We start from the raw sequence: 19,378 nt of genomic DNA on the forward strand, positions 1-19,378 counted from the left end.
ACTTCCCTCCACATCACCACCTCAGCCGCCCCATGGAGGCCTGCTGTGCTGCCATCTCTTAACGTGGATCACCAAAGAGACACATCCGGTTGCCCTGCCCCTCTCAGCCTGGCCTCCCATAGTCTGTCCTCCATCCACACCCAGTGTCCTTTAGAAATAGCCACCAGGCCAGATGTATGTGGCAGTGCACACCTATTGACAGTAAGTAATCCCAGCAATTCAGGAGGCTGAGGCAGGAGGATTACAAATTCAAGGTCAGCCTCAGCAACTTAGTGAGGCTCTAAGCAATTTTATGAGAGGAGACCCTTTCTCAAAATTAAAAAGAGCCTGGGGATGTGGCTCAATGGTTAAGTGCTCCTGGCCACACCCCTACAAAAAAAAAAAAAAAAAAAAGACAAGAAATTGGAATCAACACAACTCTCACCACCTCAATGGGGACATTCTGCCTGGACATTTTGCTGAAATCATTGTCATCCATGTCCTTGAGTTCTGCATCCTCAGACACAACTAACCTCTGGCAGAAAATATTCAGAAAAAATTGTGTCTAGAGTACAGACTTTTTGTTTTTTTGCTTTTTTTTTTTTTTTTTGGTCATTACTTCCTAAATAATATATTGTAACAAGTGTGCACTTAGCATTTATGTTGCATTATGTATTATACATCATCTAGAGATGATCTAAAGCAGGGCTAGGGATAGAGCTCAGTTGGGAGAGTCTTGCCTTGCATGCACAAGGCCCTGAGCTTGATCCCCAGAACCACAAAGAGAGAGAGAGAGAGAGAGGAGAGATGATCTAAAATATACAGGAAGACATGCACAGATTATATGCAAATACCATGACTTTATCACTTTATCTTTCTTTCTTCTCTCTCTTGCTCTTTTTAAATATTTTTTAGTTGTCAATGGATCTTCTATTTTGTTTATTTATTTATTTATATGTGGCACTGAGGATCAAATCCAGAGCCTCACACATGCCAGGCAAGCACGAGCCACTGAGCTACAACCCCAGCCCCTCTTTCTTTTTTTATTATTTATTTTGGCACTGAGGATTTAACCCAGGTAAAATTTACCACTAAGCTACAGCCATTTTCTTCCTCTTCTTTTTTTTTTTTTTTTGGTACCAGGGGCACTTGATCACTGAGCCAAATTTCCAAATCCCCAGCTCTATTTTGTATCTTATTTAGAGATAGGATCTCACTCAGTTGCTTAGCACTTTGCTTTTGCTGAGGCTGGCCTCAAACTCACAATCCCCTGCCTCAGCCTCCTGAGTCACTGGGATTACAAGCATGAACCATTGTGCCCAGATATGTGCCATTTTAGGTAAGAGACTTGAGCATCCACAGACTTTCATATCTGTGGGGAATTTTGGAATCCATCCTCCAAGGGTAATGGAGGACCGCTATACTTGCTCTGTCACACATTTATAAATTGTGATCAAGTGCAGTGGCGGAAGCCTGGAATCCCAACGACTCAGGAAGCTGAGTCAGGAGGGTCCTAAGTTCAAGGCCAGCCTGGGCAATTTAGCAAGGACTCTGCCAAAAAAAAAAAAAAAAAAAAATTACAAGTTGTGGATATCAGTATCCTTTACCTCTGTCACGAGTTGAACTGCTTCTCTTAAAAGGTCATTGAAATTCCAGCCTCCAGCATTTGAGGATGTGACTTTATTTGGAAATGAATTTTTGCTGATGGTCAAGTTAAGGTGAGGTCATTTGAGCTGGCCTGAACCCAACTCACTGGAGCCATTAAAAAAGGGGATCTGGGCATGATGATATAAGCAACTCAGGAAGCTGAGACAAGAATATCACAAGTTCAAGGCCAGTCTCAGCAATGTAGTAAGGCCCTCAGTAACTTAGTGAGACCTTGTCTCAAAATAAATAATAAAAAGGACCAAAAATGTAGAACAGTGGTAAAGTACCCTTGTGTTTAATCCGTAGTACCAAACAAACAAAAACAAACAAACAAAAAACCTAGGGATGTAGCACTGTAGCTCAGAGATAGAAGTATACCTGACCAGCAGGTATGAGACCTAGAGTTTGAGCCAGGTGCAGTGGCACAGTCCTGTAATCCCAGTGGTTTGGGAGGCTGAGACAGGAGGATGGCGAGTTCAAAGCCAGCTTCAACAAAGGCGAGGCGCTAAGCAACTCAGTGAGACCCCATCTCTAAAAAAGAATACAAAATAGGGCTGGGCATGTGGCTCAGTGGTCAAGTGCCCCTGAGTTCAATTTCTAGTACCGAAAAAAAAAAAAAAAAAAAAAAAAAAAAACAAGAGAGAGAGAGAGAGAGAGAGAGAGAGAAAGACCCAGGGTTTGATCCCTAGTACCACAAAAAAGGAGGAAGGGGCTGTGATTTGGACATGGACAGGCAGAGAGACGGTCACGTGAGGATATGGGGAGAAGATGTCTGTCTGCAAGCCAGGGAGTGACTAAAGCCATCAGAAGCTAGGAGAGGAGAGAGGCCTGGAGCTGATGCCCACAGTCCTCAGAGGGAACCATCCTACCCACACTTGGTCTTGGACTTCTGGCCTCTAGACCTGGTAAACATCTGTGCTTTAAGGCACTGGGCCTGGCGCTGTGTTCCTGCAGTCTCAGGAAGCTGACGCAACCCCAGACACTTCGACATGCGTGTCATGACTGCGGTTCAGCGTTTGCAGAGATCCTTTCTTAACAGGCAGCATTCTGGACCGGGTTGAGGAATGCCATCTGCTGTAGATCTAGAATCCTGGACCAGAAGAGTCCACTGTGACCTCCTAGGGGATGCCTTGGGGATGCAGCTCTCCATACTCCCTGCCCCCCACTGGGGCCCAGTGGTTGAGTCCTTTGTGAGGCAGGCCGAGGGGACAGGGGACTCTGAGGGCCAGTGGTCAGAGTAGGTGGTGAGTCTCCCCCTGGGAGCAGGCCTCCAATGCCATGGCGAGTGTGGTTGTGAAGACGATCTGGCAGTCCAAAGAGATCCATGAGGCCGGAGACCCCCCTGCAGGTGTCGAGAGCCGATCCCAGCTGGTCCCAGAGGCTCCCGGGGGAGTGACCAACCCAGCCAAGGGGATCACGAAGAAAAAGAAAGCCGTGTCGTTCCACGGGTGGGTTTGTCGCACCCTATTGTGCATGATCCTAGTGCCGGCACTGCCTCCAACATGGCACAAGTCCCACTGCGGGTGCTAGAGAGGAGGGGGCAGAGGAGAAGAGGAGAGGGTTGGGGGGACAGGCAGGAGGGAAAGAAGGAGACAGAGGGAGGCAGAGAGCAAGACATAGTGGGCTGAGCTGGTGGTGGCAGTAATCCTGTCATCCCAGGGACTCGGGGAGGCTAAGGAAGGAGAATCACAAAATTCAAGGCCAGCGTCAGCAATTTAGCAAAGCCCTAAGCAACTTAGGGAGACCTTGTCCCAAAAAAAAAAAAAAAAAAAAAAAAAAAGAGCTGAGGATGTGGTAAAGCACCCCTGCATTCCATTCCCAGTAGCAGGGAAAAAAAAGTATTGGACTGGCATGGGAGGGAGGGAAGAGTCAAGAGAAGAGTCTAGGGAAGGGTCTGAAGAAAGCAGGTGGTGAGGGCGAAGAGGAAAGAAAACAGGCGGCGGCAAGGGATGGATGAAGGCAGAGGGCGGAGAAGGGAGTGGAGGGTGAAGGGGCCCTGCAGGTGGCAGGCAGGCTAGTGGCCCCTGGGGCGCATCCTCAGCCACCCCTTGCCTGCTGCTCCTCCCCAGGGTGGAACCCCGGATGTCCCATGAGCCGATGCACTGGTGCCTGAACCTCAAACGGTCCTCGGCCTGCACCAATGTGTCATTGCTCAACCTGGCCGCGGTGGAGCCCACCGACTCCTCGGGGACAGACTCGACCACGGAAGACAGCGGTCCACTGGCACTGCCCGGGCCCCCTGCCTCCCCCACCACACCTTGGGCTCCAGATGACCCGGACATCACGGAACTTCTGGTGAGGGACTCTGGCAGGGGCACACCAGTGTCCTGGCCCTGGTGGCAGGAAATGCTGAGGAGGGGGAGAGGTGTTCTTGGTGTGGAGCCACTGCCTCCTCCTTCGACAGCCAGCATGAATCTGGGTGTGGTCTTTAATGCATTGGGTCACTTTGCAATGTCCCAAGTGAGGCTGGAGTCATAGCTAAGGATCACACCAGACCCTGCCCTTAGAGAGCTTCCAGCTGGGTGTGGGGGGACAGACCCAGACCAGGGTGATGTATTCTGTAATGGAGGGGATCCCAGCGAAGGAACCCCCAACCTAGGCTGGAGGTCTCAGGGAAAGCATCCAGGAGGAGGCCGCGCAGAGTTGAGTAGAAGTTCTCGGACAGGGTTAGGGCCTAAGAACTGGGTCAAAACGGAGAGGTGAGCAAGTTGAGGGTAATTAGGGAATTCCGGACAGGAGCATGGAGAGCTACTACTTAGACCTTGAACTCTGCCTCCCTCTACCCCATTCCTGGGCCAGGCTTGTCTGGCTCCAAACAGACACTAAGAATTGCATTTACATAACAGGATCATGATCATGGTTATTGCTCGCATTTACTGGAGCACTTTCTAGTTCTGGGAGCTGACATTTCCTCATCTGTAAGATGGAGATGCTGCATTTGTTCTTTTTTTTTTTTTTTTTTTTTTTTTTTTAGTTTTTCGGCAGGCACAACATCCTTGTCTGTATGTGGTGCTGAGGATCGAACCCGGGCCGCATGCATGCAAGGCGAGCGCGCTACCGCCTGAGCCACATCCCCAGCCCCTGCATTTGTTCTTTCAACAAATATTTCTTTCTTTTTTTTTTTTTTTAAATGCATCTCTATTAGTGGATTACTAGGTGTTGAAATATACTTTAGTATACTTATTTTTTTTAAAGAGAGACAGAGAGAGAGAGACAGAGCATTTTAATATTTATTTATTTATTTTAAGTTATCGGAGGACACAACATCTTTGTTTGTATGTGGTGCTGAGGATCGAACCCGGGACACACGCATGCCAGGCGAGCGCACTACCACTTGAGCCATATCCCCAGCCCCAACAACAAATATTTCTTAAATGCCCAAGATGTGCTCGCTGAGTCAGGTGTGGTGGTGCATGCCTACAAGTCCAATGCCTCCTTAGGAAGCTGAGACAGGGACAAGGCAAGTTTGAGGCCAGCCTGGACAATTTAGCAAAGCCCTGTCTCAAAATTAAAAATAAAAAGAGCTCGGGATGTATGTAGTAGCTCAGTGGTAAAGTGCCCCTGGGTTCCACCTGCAGGACCAGAAGGAACAAAAAATAAGTAAGTAAATAAATAAGGAAAAGGAAAAGAGATGGGCTAGGGATGTGGCTCAGCGGAAGAGAGCTTATCTAGCACACTTGAGGCCCTGGGCTCAATTCCCAGCCCCCACATGTGTGTGCCCAAGTGTGTGTGTGTGCATGCACGCACACACACACACACACACACACACCCCACACACACACAAGAAAGGAAGGAAGAGGGAAAAAAAAGAGCAGAGCAGATCCCAGGCCGGAGTGTAGCATGTCAGAGAGACAAGCTAGACGGACAGCAGGGAGGGCACTGGCCACACAGATGATGGGGAGCCATGTGGGATCATGGGAGAAGGCGGCTGGGCTGGGCACGAGGCTAAACTGGAATCCTCTCCTTTCCTGAGTCTCCTCTGTGGCCTTTGGAGGGAAGGTAGGGAGGCCAGGGAGGAGTCCAGGCAAGGGTGCAGGGAAGGAGAACAAAGAGATGCCCTCGGGAGACTTCTCCTCCCCGTAGGAGCAGTTCTCCCTCCTGCCTCAGGAGCCTCTCTCCACAGCACTGCAGCTGTCTGCCTCCCACCAGAGCTATTCTGAGTCATGTCCCCCTGTGGCTGGTGACGCCTGAGAAAAAGCCCTGGGCAGCCAGATCAAGGCCTGAGGCGTGGTGAGCTTCTGAGGCTGAGGGAGCACCAGTAGGTTCCTCCTCTCAAAATGGAAACAGTAAAGACAGCCGCCTGGGGTTGCGGGTAGGGGCAAGGGAGAGAGAAGGGGGACAAGAGCAGACACTGGCCCCCTGCCCAGGTCTGAGCTGCATCAAGAGAGAAAGCTGGAGAAGGTGGGGAGGAGGGTGAGAGGGGGACAGAGACCCAGAGAGGGGCCCTGGGAGCCAGGAGCCATGGAGATGCTGGCTGAGAGAGGAGGAGTCCCAGGCCGGAGGGACACAGGTAAAACTGGAAGGATGACTCTCACCTTGGCTACACCCCCTCAGGGGCTGCAGGTTGCTGTTTGGAAGTTCAGGATTAATCAGTGGCAAAGACTGACAGGGTAGATCTTTGGACCTCTGCTCAGGGTCTGTTTTGCAATCTGCATATTTTCCTGTGGCCACTGTGAGGGTCCACGTCATCAAGGCCCCTTGCTATAGGTCCTGTCCATTGTCATTGTTAAGGGCCAACACTGGTCACTGTGCTTGGCTACCAATCTATTGAGTCATTGGCCCCGATGCCATCAAGCTGTCATTATTCCCATTTTATGGGAAAGGTTAACAGAACTGCAGAGCTGAGAGTCGGACAGCGCATGGGTGGCCAAGGAGGAACTTGTCCCCAGGACTCTCGCTCCCCAACATACTCTGTGCTTCTCAGCCGAGCAGGTGGGATCGGCCTTCCCCACTCCCCTCCCTCTGCCAGCAGAGCTGCACCCCACATCCAGGGTCTACAGCTGCAGAAGTATTGACAAGGGCCTTTCAGACCAGCCCACCTTCATCGCAGGAGCAATTCTGCAAAAGTAGCTGTTAGTCACATCTCCGTTTTACAGGTTGGGAAACAGAAGCACAGGGAGGTAAAGTCCCCTCTCTGAGGTTGTACAGCCAGTGAGCGGCAGAAATTAGTTGAACTAGAACCTGTCCCCTAGGTTGCCAGAACAGTTACCCACAGGAATGTTCTGAGTCTTCAGTTTCGAAAGACGCTCTGTATTGGTTAGCTACTGCTGTGAGACAAATACCCCCCAAACATAAAACAGCACACCTGGAGTGGTTTAGCTGAGAAGTTCCAGCCAAGGGGTGTGTTGAGGTTACAATTAAGATTTTGGCCCAGGCTAGAATCATCTGAAGGTTTGATTGAGGCTGGAGAGATGGTGCCTCCCATGGCCCTTGGGGAGGTTTCAGTTCCTTCCTGCCTTTTGGGTGGAGGCCTCACTTCCTCAGTACATTGGTTTCTCCATAGTGGCTGTTTCTGACATGCCAGCTGTGATTTCTCCAAGCAAGAGACAGCAAGCAGGATCCACAGTTCCTCTTATGAACTCATCATTTCTTTTAAGTTATACTTCACCACTTTATGTGTATGTGTGTGTGTGTGTGGGGGGGGTGTTGGGGATTGAACCCATGGCCTTGGGCATGCAAGGCAAGCGCTCTACCAACTGAGCTATATCCCCAGCCCTACTTCACCACTTTTGCTTGACTTGACTTACGTGACCCCAGTCACCTAGTCCAGCACATTCAAGTGAGGGGACTAAGACTCCAAAGGAATGTCAGAGAGTTTACAATCATACTTTAAACCACCGTATTTTGTGAGGTTTTGTAGAATCCTCAAAACATTCTTCTTTGGAAGTTTTAAAATTATCTTTATTACTAAATCTCTTTACTTATGAAGGAGTCTATTCATATTCCTTTCATCAACGTGAAGAAGTTCTCTGCCATTCTTAGTTTGTTGGGATTTTTCCTAATGAAAGTGTGTTGGATTTCATCAAATGCTTTTTCTCCATGGATACATCAATCATTTGATCATTCATGTTTTAATTACCAGGGATTGAATCCAGTGACCCAGACACACTCCAGCCGTTTTTTTTTTTTTTTTTTTTTCATACTGGGAATTGAACTCAGGGCCACTGGGCCACACCGCCAGCCCTATTTTGTATTTTATTTAGAGACAGGTCTCACTGAGCTCCTTAGCACCTCGCTGTTTCTGAGGCTGGCTTTGAACTCATGGCCCTCGGGTCTCAGCCTTCTGAGCCCCTGGGATCACAGGCCTGTGTCACTCCCCTGGCAATATGTTGATTTTCATAGGATAACTCCCACTTGGTCACGGTGTATATTGCCGGAATAAGTTCCAGTATTTTGTTGAGGATTATCCCAGATATATTAATAAAAAATACTAGTCTGTGAACTTCTTTTGTGATGTCTTTGAGAAAGTACTGGCCTTATAGAATGAGTTAGGAATTGCCACCATGTGCCACCATGACCAGCAAATTTGAGATGGATTGTTGTCATTTCTTAAAAAGATTGGCAGAATTCACCAGTGAAGCCATCTGGTCTTGAATTTTTCTTCTTTGGAAGTTTTAAAATTATTTTTGTTACTAAATCTCCTTACTTATGAGTCTATTTGTATTTCCTAGTTCTTCTGGTGTCAGTTTTGGTAGTTTGTGTGCTTCTAGGCATTTTTCTATTTTTTTTTTTTTTTTGTTATCTAGTTGGCATGCAATTATTCATAGTAATCTTTTTGTTACTCAGTCGTAGAGTGCTCACCTAGCATGCAGAGGCACTGGATTCGATCCTCAGCACCACATAAATGTAAAATAAAGATATTGTGTCACCTAACACTAAAAAAGAAATATTAAAAATTTATATATTTTTAGTTGTCAATGGACCTTTATTTTATTTATTCATATGTGGTGCTGAGAATTGAACCCAGTGCCTCCCACATGCTAGGCAAGCACTCCACCACTGAGCCACAACCACAGCTCCTCAATAAACTTTTTTAAAAAATGCATTTCCAACTATAAATTTTCCTTAGAGCATTGCTCTTTATTCATTCCTTAAGTTTTAGTATGTCATATTTTCATTTTTCTTCATCCCAAACTTTTTTTTTTATGGGGGGCACTGGGTGTTTAACCAGGGGTGCTTTATTACTGAGCCACATCCCCAGCCCTTTTTATTTTTATATTTTGAGACAGGATCTTGCCAAGTTGCTTAGCGCCTCACTAAGTTGCTGTGCCTGGCCTCAAACTTGCTATCCTCCTGCCCTGGCCTCCTGAGCCTCTGGGATTACAGCCATGTGCCACCACACCCAGCTTAATGTTGTCTTTCAGAAGTTTGTTTATGATGTATCTAGGCACTGTTCCTTTGGTTTGCACTATTAAGGGTTCGTTGGCTTCCTGGATGTGTTGAATAATTGGGGAAGTTTTCAGCTATTGTTTCTCTACTCTTTCTATCCTTTCTTCTCCTTTTGGGGACTCCCTGACCCATAGTGTCTTGGCCTCTGTTCAGTTTTCCTCATTCTTTTAATATTCCTCAGATTAGATCTTTTTTGTTTGTTTGTTTTTTGGTACCAGGGATTGAACTCAGGGGCACTCAACCACTGAGCCCCACATCCCCAGCCCTATTTTGGAATTTGTTTAAAGACAGGGTCTCACTGAGCTGCTGAGGGCCTCGCCATTGCGGAAGCTGGCTTTGAACTCGCAATTCTCCTGTCTCAGCCTCCTGAGCCACTGGGATTAAGGCATGTGCCACCATGCTAGACTGGATCATCTCAGTGAACTACGTTCAAGTTTGTTGATTCATTCTTCTGGATACACAAACCTGCTACTGAGCTCCCTCTTGTGAATTGAATTTCTCACTTCACTTATTGTGCTTTTCATCCCTGGAATCTATAATTGGTTTCTTTCATCTGGGAAGGGGGAGGTTGTATAATTATGTCACTGTATTTATTGCTGGGTATAGTGGTGCACATCTGTAATGAATGTGTTCAGGAGGCTGAGACAGGAGGATCACAAGCCAGCCTCAGCATCAGAGCAAGGCCCTAGGCAATTTAGCAAGACCCTGTCTCAAAATAAAAAATAAATTGGACTGGGAATGTGGCTCAATGGTAAAGCTCTTGGGTTTAATTCAATCCCTAGTACCCAGCCCAAAAAATGAATATGAATATATACATGTGTGTGGGGGTGAGGTGGGGGTGGGTGTGTATGATTTTCCTCCTTATAAGCTGGATCACTTGGCACGTTCTCTTCTTGTTTCCTCCCAATTCAAAATTTGTGCATCTCTCTCTTTTTTTTAAATATTTTTTTAGTTGTTGATGAACCTTTATTTTATTTATTTACATGTGGTGCTGATAATCAAACACAGGGTCTCACACATGCTAGGCAAATCCTCCACCACTGGGCCACACTCCCAGACCTTTTTATTTTACTTTGAGACAGGATTTTGAGAAGTTGCTGAGGCTGGCCTTTAACTTGCAATCCTCCTCCTCAGCCTCCAGAGTCACAGGGATTACAGGTGTGCACCACAATGCCTGACTTCTACTTGGCTCCTCTTTATAGTTTGTATCTCTTTAGTAATAAGCTGTATTTAGTGAGAGATCATTCTCATATTTTCCTTTAGTGTTTTTTGATATGGTTTCCTCTAGTACTTTGAAAATACTTCAAATAGTTGATTTACAGTCTTCAATTGTAAATCCAAATCCAAGCTTCCTCAGGAACAGATTCTACTGATTGCTTTCTCCTCCAGCACCAACCCAATGGATGGGCCATAGTTGCTTGTTTTTCTTTGCATAAATCATGATTTTTCTATTAACAGCTGGACATTTCAAGTATCATGATGTGGCAGCTCTGGAAATAGATTTTTTCGACTCCTGAGGGTTTATTTTGTTAATGCTCATTGTAGTTGCCTTTTTAAATTTAAATGTTATTTAATTAATTTGGGGTGTGTGTGTGTGTGTGTGTGTTTCTGAGGACTAAACTCAAACCCTCACAGATGTCAGGCAAGCACTCACCACTGAGCAACACCCCATCCTAGAGAGGTGCTTTTTTTTTTTTTTTTTTTTTTTAAGAGACTTCTGAACTAATTCTTGGGAGGCTGAGGTAGGAGGATTGAGAGTTCAAAGCCATCCTCAGCAAAAGTGAGGCACTAAGCAACTCAGTGAGACCCTATCTCTATAAAATAAAAAATAAGGCTGAGGATGTGGCTCAGTGGTTGAGTGCCCCTGAGTTCAATATCTGGTAGCTGCCCCCTCCCCCCAAAAAATAATAATATAAACTATAGCTGGGCATGATGGCTGAGACAGGAGGATCCCAAGTTCAAGGCCAGCCTCAGCAACTTAGGCCCTAAACAACTTAGTAAGATCCTGTTTCAAAATAAAAAGAGCTAAGTATATAACTCATGGTAGATTGCCCCTGGGTTGAATCACTAGTACCTTGAATAAATAAATAAATAGCTGTGATTAGTTACAGATTTCACTGTTGTGACAAACAGACACAAAATTACAGTTTGCACAAGACAGAAGAAGCCCTCTGACCTGTAAAAGTTTTCACAGGTGTTGGACTTGAATGGACAACCTCACAGTGTTGAGAATTCAGGTCTGGCTGTCAGCATCTATCTTAGCTGGCCACCTAATGCTGGGTTCACAAAATCTGACTATTTCAGTAACTCAAGAAAACGACAGAGAAAGAACAAAAACACACAGAAGTACCTTTTCAATATTCCAGAGACGGCTTTATGAGCTTAAGGGCCCATGGAAAGAAAGACAGCCACCGGAATTCTGTATTCTTATCTAGGGAACACACAAGGGGAGGTTTCATGGAACATCCTATCCCAAAAAGGGCAAAGGGGTAGGATTACAACAGAACAGGTGAGTGTAGCTCAACACCCCCCCCCCCCCCCCCGCGGGTGACACCTACTCCTGGAGCCACACCTTGCTGTCCGAGCTGGGTCAACACCCAAGACACTGTGAAATGTAGTAATTGGTCAGATCCTCGGGGCATCAGGACTTGAAGGCATGTTCATCCATGGAAGCTCCTGACACTGGTCTCCATCTGCTGGTCCAAGATAGCTGTCAACTTTGCATTCCAGACAGTGGGCAGAGAGAAAGAAGTTTTTACCCCTTTTCTTTTGAAGGCATAATTCTGAAATTGACTACCTATTTTCATCCAAGTTCCATGGGCCAGAACTTAGCCCCATGGAACTGACCATACCTAGCTGCAAGGGAGCCTGGGAAATGTAGTCTCTGGCAATTCTGTGTGACACTAAAGCTTCTGTGGCAGTGGAAATGGGAAGAATAGAGCCTGCCACTTGCCTCCTTCTTGGAACCATAGTTTGGCAGAAGTCACAAAGCATTTTATGGTGGTATAAAATATCGATGGCATGTGTCTATAATCCCACCTACTCAGGAGGCTGAGGCAGGAGAATCACAAATTCAAAGCCAGCCTCGGGCTGGGGATGTGGCTCAAGCAGTAGAAGCGTGCGGCCCAGGTTCCATCCTCAGCACCATGTACAAACAAGATGTTGTGTCCGCTGAAAACTAAGAAAACAAAAATTAAATTCTCTCTCTCTCTCTCTCTCTCTCTCTCTCTCTTAAAAAAAAAAAAAAAAAACAACAAAGCCAGCCTCAGCAACTCAGTGAGATTCTGTCTCATAAAAAATTAAAAAAGGGCTGGGGGTGTGATTCAGTGGTCAAACATCCTTGGGTTCAATTCATAGTACCCCTCTCCCCAAAATAAAAAGGATTGGGGATGTCACTTAGTGGTAGAGCACCTCTGGGTTCAATCCCAAGGACCAAAAATTTTTTCAAAAATTGAGAAATGATGGGGCTGGGGTTGTGACTCAGCGGTAGAGCGCTCTCCTAGCACTTGCGAGGCCCTGGGTTCGATCCTCAGCACCACATAAAAATAAATAAAGGTATTGTGTCCAACTACAACTAAAAAATAAATATTTTTTTAAAAATCAAGAAATGATGATCAGAAGCCACATGGTGTCATGGTTTAAAACAAAGTTTCTGAGTTTAAATTCTGACAAGGTCACCTAATGTGTTGTGTAGCTGGGAGAACAGGAATGTCACCCTTCTAAGACCCCTTGCAAATGGGGCTGTAGAACCTCACACAGTGTGATTGTGAAGAATGAAAGACGTTGTAAATGCTTGGCCTGGTGGAGAATGTGCTCATGATCTGAAAAGTGCTGGGAGAGGAAGTCAGAGCATGTGTTTAACAGTATGTTTTTCCTGGTGAAGTCCTGCCTGCCTGTCATTCCAGCTATTTGGGGGACTGAGGCAGAGGATCATTAAGTTTGAGGCCACCCCTGGCAACTTAGTGAGACCCTATCTCAAAATAAATTTACAGAAAGGGTTGGGGAGTCAGTCCCCAGTTCTCTCTCTCTCTCTCTCTCTCTCTCTCTCTCTCTCTCTCTCTCTCTCTCTCGCACACACACACACACACACACACACACACAGGAAAGTGTTTGTTGAGACCATCCTCCTTCCCCTACCTGTCTGAGCACCCTACCCTTGCCCCTCAGTCCCTCTTGGATTCTACTCATTCTTCTCCCAGTCCACCATGAAGAAAATTAGCTCTCCCTTGGGTTTACCAAACAGGTGCTCCAAGAATCAAGAGGTGCAAAATCAGGGTGCAAAGAGAGCCTCCACACACCCACTAACCACTGTCTCCCATTCTTCCCTAGAGCGGGGTCAACAGTGGATTGGTCCGGGCCAAAGACTCCATCACCAGTTTGAAGGAAAAGACTACCCGGGTTAATCAGCACGTGCAGACCCTGCAGGTACGAGAACCGCCTCTTCTCCCCAGACCTCGTCTTCCTCCAGGGCGGATTGCTCCTTAGACAAGCCTGTACTCCATGCATTCCTAGCCCAGTTGGGAACTCGAGACTCAGGAAGGAAAGGGACATTCCTAACCCCAGATCCCCCTTCCGTGGGCTGTCCCCGTTGACCTCGGTAATCCTCCTCTCTTTCGGCTCCAGAGTGAGTGTTCGGTGCTGAGCGAGAATCTAGAGAGAAGGCGGCAAGAGGCTGAAGAGTTGGAAGGGTACTGTAGTCAACTCAAGGTGAGCCACTGGGGGCGGGAGTCGGGTGAGAAGTGGGTGGGAGGAAGAGGGAAGGAATGGAGTCCTAGACGCGAGAGAGATGGGAGGAGGCGGAGGAGCAGCACAGCGCAGTTCTGGCGAGGCCAGAAGCCATTCCTTTGGTCAAGGGACCACGACTAGTAAGTGGGGTTCTGCCTGCGGGGTGGAGCCTGCTGGGAAATAGCCAGCCTAAGGGTAGGGAGCGGAACTGGAATGGGAAGGCAGGGCCCCCGCCCTGGTGTCCTGACCCAGGAGAACTGCCGGAAGGTGACCCGGTCGGTGGAAGATGCTGAAATCAAAACCAACGTCTTGAAGCAGAACTCTGCCCTACTGGAGGTAAGGCGGTCTGGAGATTTGTGGGAGGAGGAGGTTGGACACCTGAGGGACTTGGGAGGCATCGCAGGTGGGACTTCCTGCCCCGCTGCCACCATCACGATGACACTGCCCCTGCTTTCACGGTCACACTTAGAATCTACTAATAAGGAGGATCCGAAGGAGGCTTCCATGCCCAGAATGGGGACTCCAGTCCCAGAGAGAGAGACCTGAGCTGGACTTGGACTGAGAAGGCTGGTCCTGCTCACATGCTCGCTCATTTTCCAACGAAATGCTGAAAAAGTTGCCATCGTTCTTCCTGAGGGGCAGGGACTGGTCTTTGACACCTAAGAGGACTGGAGTTGGGGTGGAGGGGAGGGCTGGATGGAGTCGCGGAGGCAGACAGGGGAATTTCCGAATTGGATTCCCGTGAAGTTCGAATGGCACATTCCCTCCCACTTCACGTGGTACTTCCTAATATTCTCTCCGGGGCCATTTACTTTCCAATCTCCGATTACTGGGGCAGATTTGGGGGTGGAGTTGGTTTCGGGAGGAGAAGGGTTGTACACTCTCTCTCCGGGTCCAGGAGAAGCTGAGATACCTGCAGCAGCAATTGCAGGATGAGACGCCGCGGAGGCAGGAGGCCGAGCTACAGGAGCTGGAGCAGAAGCTGGAGGCCGGCTTCTCCCGACACGGCCTGGGCTCTGTTGCTCCCAACCAGAGCTGCTCCGGCCCACCAGGGAGTCCCGAAGAACCCCCTCGGCTGCGCGGCCTGGTGGGCTGGGGAACCGCACCCCGGTCAGGGGAGAGCCCCTATGGGAGCGATCAGGAGCTGCAGAAGGTCTCCGCTGGTCTTGAGGAGTTGAGGTGGGCGGGGCCTAGGGATGTCACCTCTAGGTGGTCAAATATCTTGGGGGCGGGGCCTAAGTGTTGTGGGTGGTTCCATTCCAAGTTTTCTGAGGACTCTCCATACTGCTTTCCATATTGGCTGCACCAATTTGCAGTCCCACCAGCAGTGTATGAGCGTGTCTTTTTCCCTACATCCTCACCAACACTTATTATTGCTTGTATTTTTTTTAAAATTTTTGTTTTAGTTGTTGATGGATCTTTATTTTATTTATTTACATGCAGTGCTGAGAATAGAACCCAGTGCCTCACACATGCTAGACAAGCACTCTGCCAATGAGCCACACCCCAGCCCTCTTGTATTCTTCATAATTGCCATTCTGACTGGAGTGAAATGAAGTCTTAGGGTTGTTTGGTACCAGGGATTGAGGGGCACTCAACCACTGAGCCACATCTCCAGCCCTATCTTGAATTTTATCTAAAGACAGGGTCTCATTGAGTTGCTTAGTGCCTCGCTTTTGCTGAGGCTGACTTTGAACTCGCAATCCTCCTGTCTCAGCCTCCCTAGTTGCTGGGATTACACACGTGCACCACTACCCCTGGCTCTTAGAGTAGTTTTGATTTGCCTTTCTCTAACTGCTAGAGATGATGAACATTTTTTTTCCATGTTTGTTGATCAGTTGTATTTCTTCTTTTGCAAAGTGTCTCTTCAGTTCCTTAGCCCATTTATTTATTGGGTTGTTTTTTGGTGTTAAGTTTTTTGAGTTCTTTATATATCCTGGAGATTAGTGTTCTATCTGAGGTGCGTGTGGTAAAGATTTTCTTCCATTCTGTAGACGCTCTCTTCACGCAAAGAACTAATTTTTGAGCCAGGGTTGGTAGGTCTACCTCCAGTGAAATCGAGGTTGGCGGAGCTTCAGGGAAGCCGGGCCTAGTGACCAATCTGAGTGGGCAGGATAGAGGGGAGAGGTGTCCTGGAGAGATGGCGTCTGTAGGCGCAGTGGTGGAGACGGGGACCTGACAGGGAAGGCCCAGGCTAACTGACAAGGCAGAATTCTGGAGGACATGACCAGAGGCACAAGATAATTTGGGGACCGGCTGGGTCTGGAGCTCCGGGTGGGTATAGCGCAGCGTGACCAAACCTAATCCCCCGCTATTCTATCCCTCTTTCCCTCTAGGAGGGAGGTATCCTCGCTGACCGCACGGTGGCATCAGGAGGAGGGGGCTGTGCAGGAGGCCCTGCGGCTGCTAGGGGGCCTGGGCGGCAGGCTCGATGGCTTCCTGGGCCAGTGGGAGCGGGCGCAACGCGAGCAAGCTCAGACCGCCCGAGGCTTGCAGGAACTTCGCGGTCGGGCCGACGAGCTGTGCACCATGTGAGGGCTGGGGCGGGTGCTTGGGATGGGGCTGGTGTCCGCCACAAAGGGGTGGGGCGAAGCCATCGCGGGGGCGGAGTCTTGAGGGAAAAAAAGGGTGGACCAATCAGCAGAGGCCTGAGCGTTCCGGATCTTATACTGACGTTGGGAAGCGCCAATTAGATAGCAGGAAGAGGTGTGTGCATATTAAAGAACAAGGGATGGAGCCAATTAGAGAAGGGATGTGTTCCAAGCCCTAAAGAGATAAAGAGTGGACACCAGGGATCAGGGAAAGTCATCTAGAAACAGGGCGAAGGCAGTCCAGATGTTAAAATACAAAAGGAGGAGCCAACAGAGCAAGAGGGGTGGGCAGGGCAGAGTATTGAGACTTGATGGAGACTCAGGTGCTGGACCAATGGTGGGCGAAGTCTACCACACAGCAATGGTTACACTCATGCTCAGGGTGGAGCGGTCAGCTGTGTCTGTGGCTTCACTGAGGAGCGAATTGGAGGGGCTTGGCCCAGTGAAACCGATTCTGGAGGAGTTGGGGCGGCAATTGCAGAACCCCCGAAGAGGACCTGACCACTCCATGAGCCTGGATCGATCCACGCAAGGTTCCTGTGCCCGCTGTGCCAGGTATGGGGGTGGGGCCAGCTTCCTGGTGCATTCTGAGTCCCAGGGAGGATAGCGCATTGAAGGAGATGGGGTATCAGCAAGGGGGAGGGGGGTGTTCATTGTGGGAGACAGTGTGTTGTAGGATCATTTAGTCGTGCTGAGTAATGGGAACGACATTCTTCCCTTCCCACAAGCTAAATATAGCGTTTTGCTACATTTGGAGCATCATGTATGTCCAGTGCATTGTGGGAAGGTCGGGATGTGGTACATGGTAGGAAGCAGGGTTTCTCCCTGCATGGTGCAGAAAGTGAGACCTCGTGTGTGGTGGGAAAAAAAGGCTACCACACTGGGTTCATTGTGGGAAGGGGGAATTCCTTGTACAACTTGAGATCGGGTTTAACTTGTGCACTAGAGGAAATGTGAGTTCTTGATGGCTTTTGGAAACCAAGGACTGATGATGCCCTTAAGTAGTAGGAACCAAAGGACACCTGATACACCATGGGGTGTCCCCAGTGCGTGGGTGGAAGGTTGTATGGGGTGCATAATGGAAACAGGGCCAGGTGGAGCCTGGGATGGTGTGCATGGGCATCCTGAGGATGGAGTTGGTACTGGGCCTCTTTCATCTGGTGACCACCCTTCCCGCCCCCAGCCAGGGGCAGCAGTTGTCTTCGGAGTCCCTGCAGCATCTGCTGGAGCGAGCGCTGACCCCGCTAGTGGACGAGGTGAAGCAGAGGGGCCTGGCTCCTGCTTGTCCCAGCTGCCAGAGGCTACACAAGAAGATTCTGGTACCAGGGACCATGGGCTACCATGCCCCACTTTACTTTTCTGTCAGGGCAGGGGACACGGAGTCCTGGGCACGAGGGTACTGCTGGTGTGTGACCAGAAGAAAAGGGCTGAGCTGTGGGCAGCAGTTGTTGGGGGTGGACTTAATTCTGATGCATAAGGGGAGGGGCAAGCAGCTTGGTGGTTTGAGTCATAGGCCAATCATTCTGGAACTCTGGGCTATAGATTTGGGCCCAAGGCATGATGGGACATTGCATCTGGTGTACTGGGGGACCAGGAGGCAGATACCAGTCTAAAAGTTCATGGGACATTGGCCTGATTTCCCTGGCCAGACCTTCAGAGAGGCAGTGAGATCAATGATCAGTGAAATCAGCGAGAGATCAGTGAGGCCGGACAGGGCACCCAGTGACTTTTGGTCACCATAAGCTACTGCATCATGGGAAATGGAACCACATCTCTTCTTGGGGCAATAGTCTGAAGCCCAGTATCTGCTGGGACTTGAGTCCTAGTGCATTATGGGTCATGGAGACCCACTGTATTACGGAACACTGACCTCATGGATGATAAGCAGCATGGGATGTTGATGTGGCAGAGCCACAGGACAGGTACAGGGGAGCACATGGGCTTGGTGCACTGTGGGATATAGAGAACCAGAGCACTAAGGACTGTTCTTGTGAGAGACTCTGGTCTTGTGGATAAGGAAACACGGGGGGTTCTGGGACGTGGAAGGCACATGCATATCAAATACAGGATGATTCATGAGCTTTGGGGGACAACGTCTTAGATGTGACTTAGTGCTTGCTGAGACATAAGCCAATGCATCAAGGAATAGACGCAGGGTTAGTGCAACCAGTGCCTTGTGGGATTCCAGGGTCGGCTTCAGCCTCAAGGCATGATGGGATACCTCGGGGAGGAATGTGGGCCCCAGGGGACCCTGCCCCTTGCCTCCGCGATCCAGCTCCCCCTCCACTCCCAGCCCAGTACAGCAAGCCCAGCGGCACCTACACTCCTCTCCCCAGGAGCTGGAGCGCCAGGCCTTGGCCAAACACGTCAGGGCAGAGGCCCTGAGCTCCACCCTTCGGCTGGCCCAAGACGAGGCCTTGCGGGCCAAGAACCTGCTGCTGACGGACAAGATGAAGCCGGAGTGAGGAAGGAGGCTGAGGGCATGGGAGGAGCGTGAGATTTTGGGGAAAGGGCCTGAACCCCTCCCTTCACTCCCACACCCCAACACCAAGCCACATCAGTGCTGACTCCCCACTGTCTGCCCTTACAGGGAGAAGGTGGCCACTCTGGACTATCTACACCTGAAGATGTGCTCCCTCCACGATCAGCTCAGCAACCTGCCACTTGAGGGGTCCACGGGGACAATGGGGGGAGGAAGTAGTGGGGGGGCTCCCCCAAAACGTGGGGGTCCAGCCCCTGAGCAATAAATGGCCTCTCATGCTGGCATGAATTCTGTCTCCTTTTTGGCATCAAGAAGAGGGGTAGTGAGGGGCTGGGGTTGTGGCTCAGTGGTAGAGTGCTCCCCTAGCACATGCAAGGCCTGGGATCGATCCTCAGCACCAAAAATAAAGGTATCTTGTTCAACTACAACTAAAAATTAAAAAAAAAGAAGAGGGGTAGTGAGCTGCGCACACACCATGTGCCATCCTCTGTGCCCACCAGGATTCACTGAATCTTTAGCTGCATGGTGTCTGGGTTCCCAACATCCAGGTTCCCAAGGAGGTGCT

At 49.1% G+C, this 19,378-nt stretch overlaps 1 protein-coding gene across 1 annotated transcript; it reads left to right on the plus strand.

Moving 5' to 3' along the window:
- Positions 1 to 2,904: 2,904 nt before the first annotated feature.
- On the plus strand, positions 2,905 to 19,078 carry Tsks (testis specific serine kinase substrate). The gene is made up of 11 exons (XM_076839341.2): positions 2,905 to 3,074; positions 3,696 to 3,921; positions 13,345 to 13,440; positions 13,639 to 13,722; positions 13,993 to 14,076; positions 14,639 to 14,919; positions 16,077 to 16,271; positions 16,713 to 16,886; positions 17,515 to 17,650; positions 18,668 to 18,792; positions 18,922 to 19,078. The coding sequence occupies exons 1-11, from the start codon at positions 2,905 to 2,907 to the stop codon at positions 19,076 to 19,078; spliced, it is 1,728 nt and encodes a 575-aa protein (XP_076695456.2).
- The last annotated feature ends 300 nt before the right edge of the window (positions 19,079 to 19,378 follow it).

The sequence above is a fragment of the Callospermophilus lateralis genome, chromosome 18 (genome assembly GCF_048772815.1).
Source record: "Callospermophilus lateralis isolate mCalLat2 chromosome 18, mCalLat2.hap1, whole genome shotgun sequence".
Taxonomy (NCBI): domain Eukaryota; kingdom Metazoa; phylum Chordata; class Mammalia; order Rodentia; family Sciuridae; genus Callospermophilus; species Callospermophilus lateralis.

What these genes read in the sequence shown, in the direction of transcription:
- Tsks (XM_076839341.2), top strand. Translation starts at nt 2,905, where the DNA reads ATGGCGAGTGTGGTTGTGAAGACGATCTGGCAGTCCAAAGAGATCCAT. An exon ending in AGCACGTGCAGACCCTGCAG is followed by an intron (nt 13,441 to 13,638) that starts GTACGAGAACCG and finishes TTTCGGCTCCAG; the next exon opens with AGTGAGTGTTCGGTGCTGAG. An exon ending in GCTGGTCTTGAGGAGTTGAG is followed by an intron (nt 14,920 to 16,076) that starts GTGGGCGGGGCC and finishes CTTTCCCTCTAG; the next exon opens with GAGGGAGGTATCCTCGCTGA.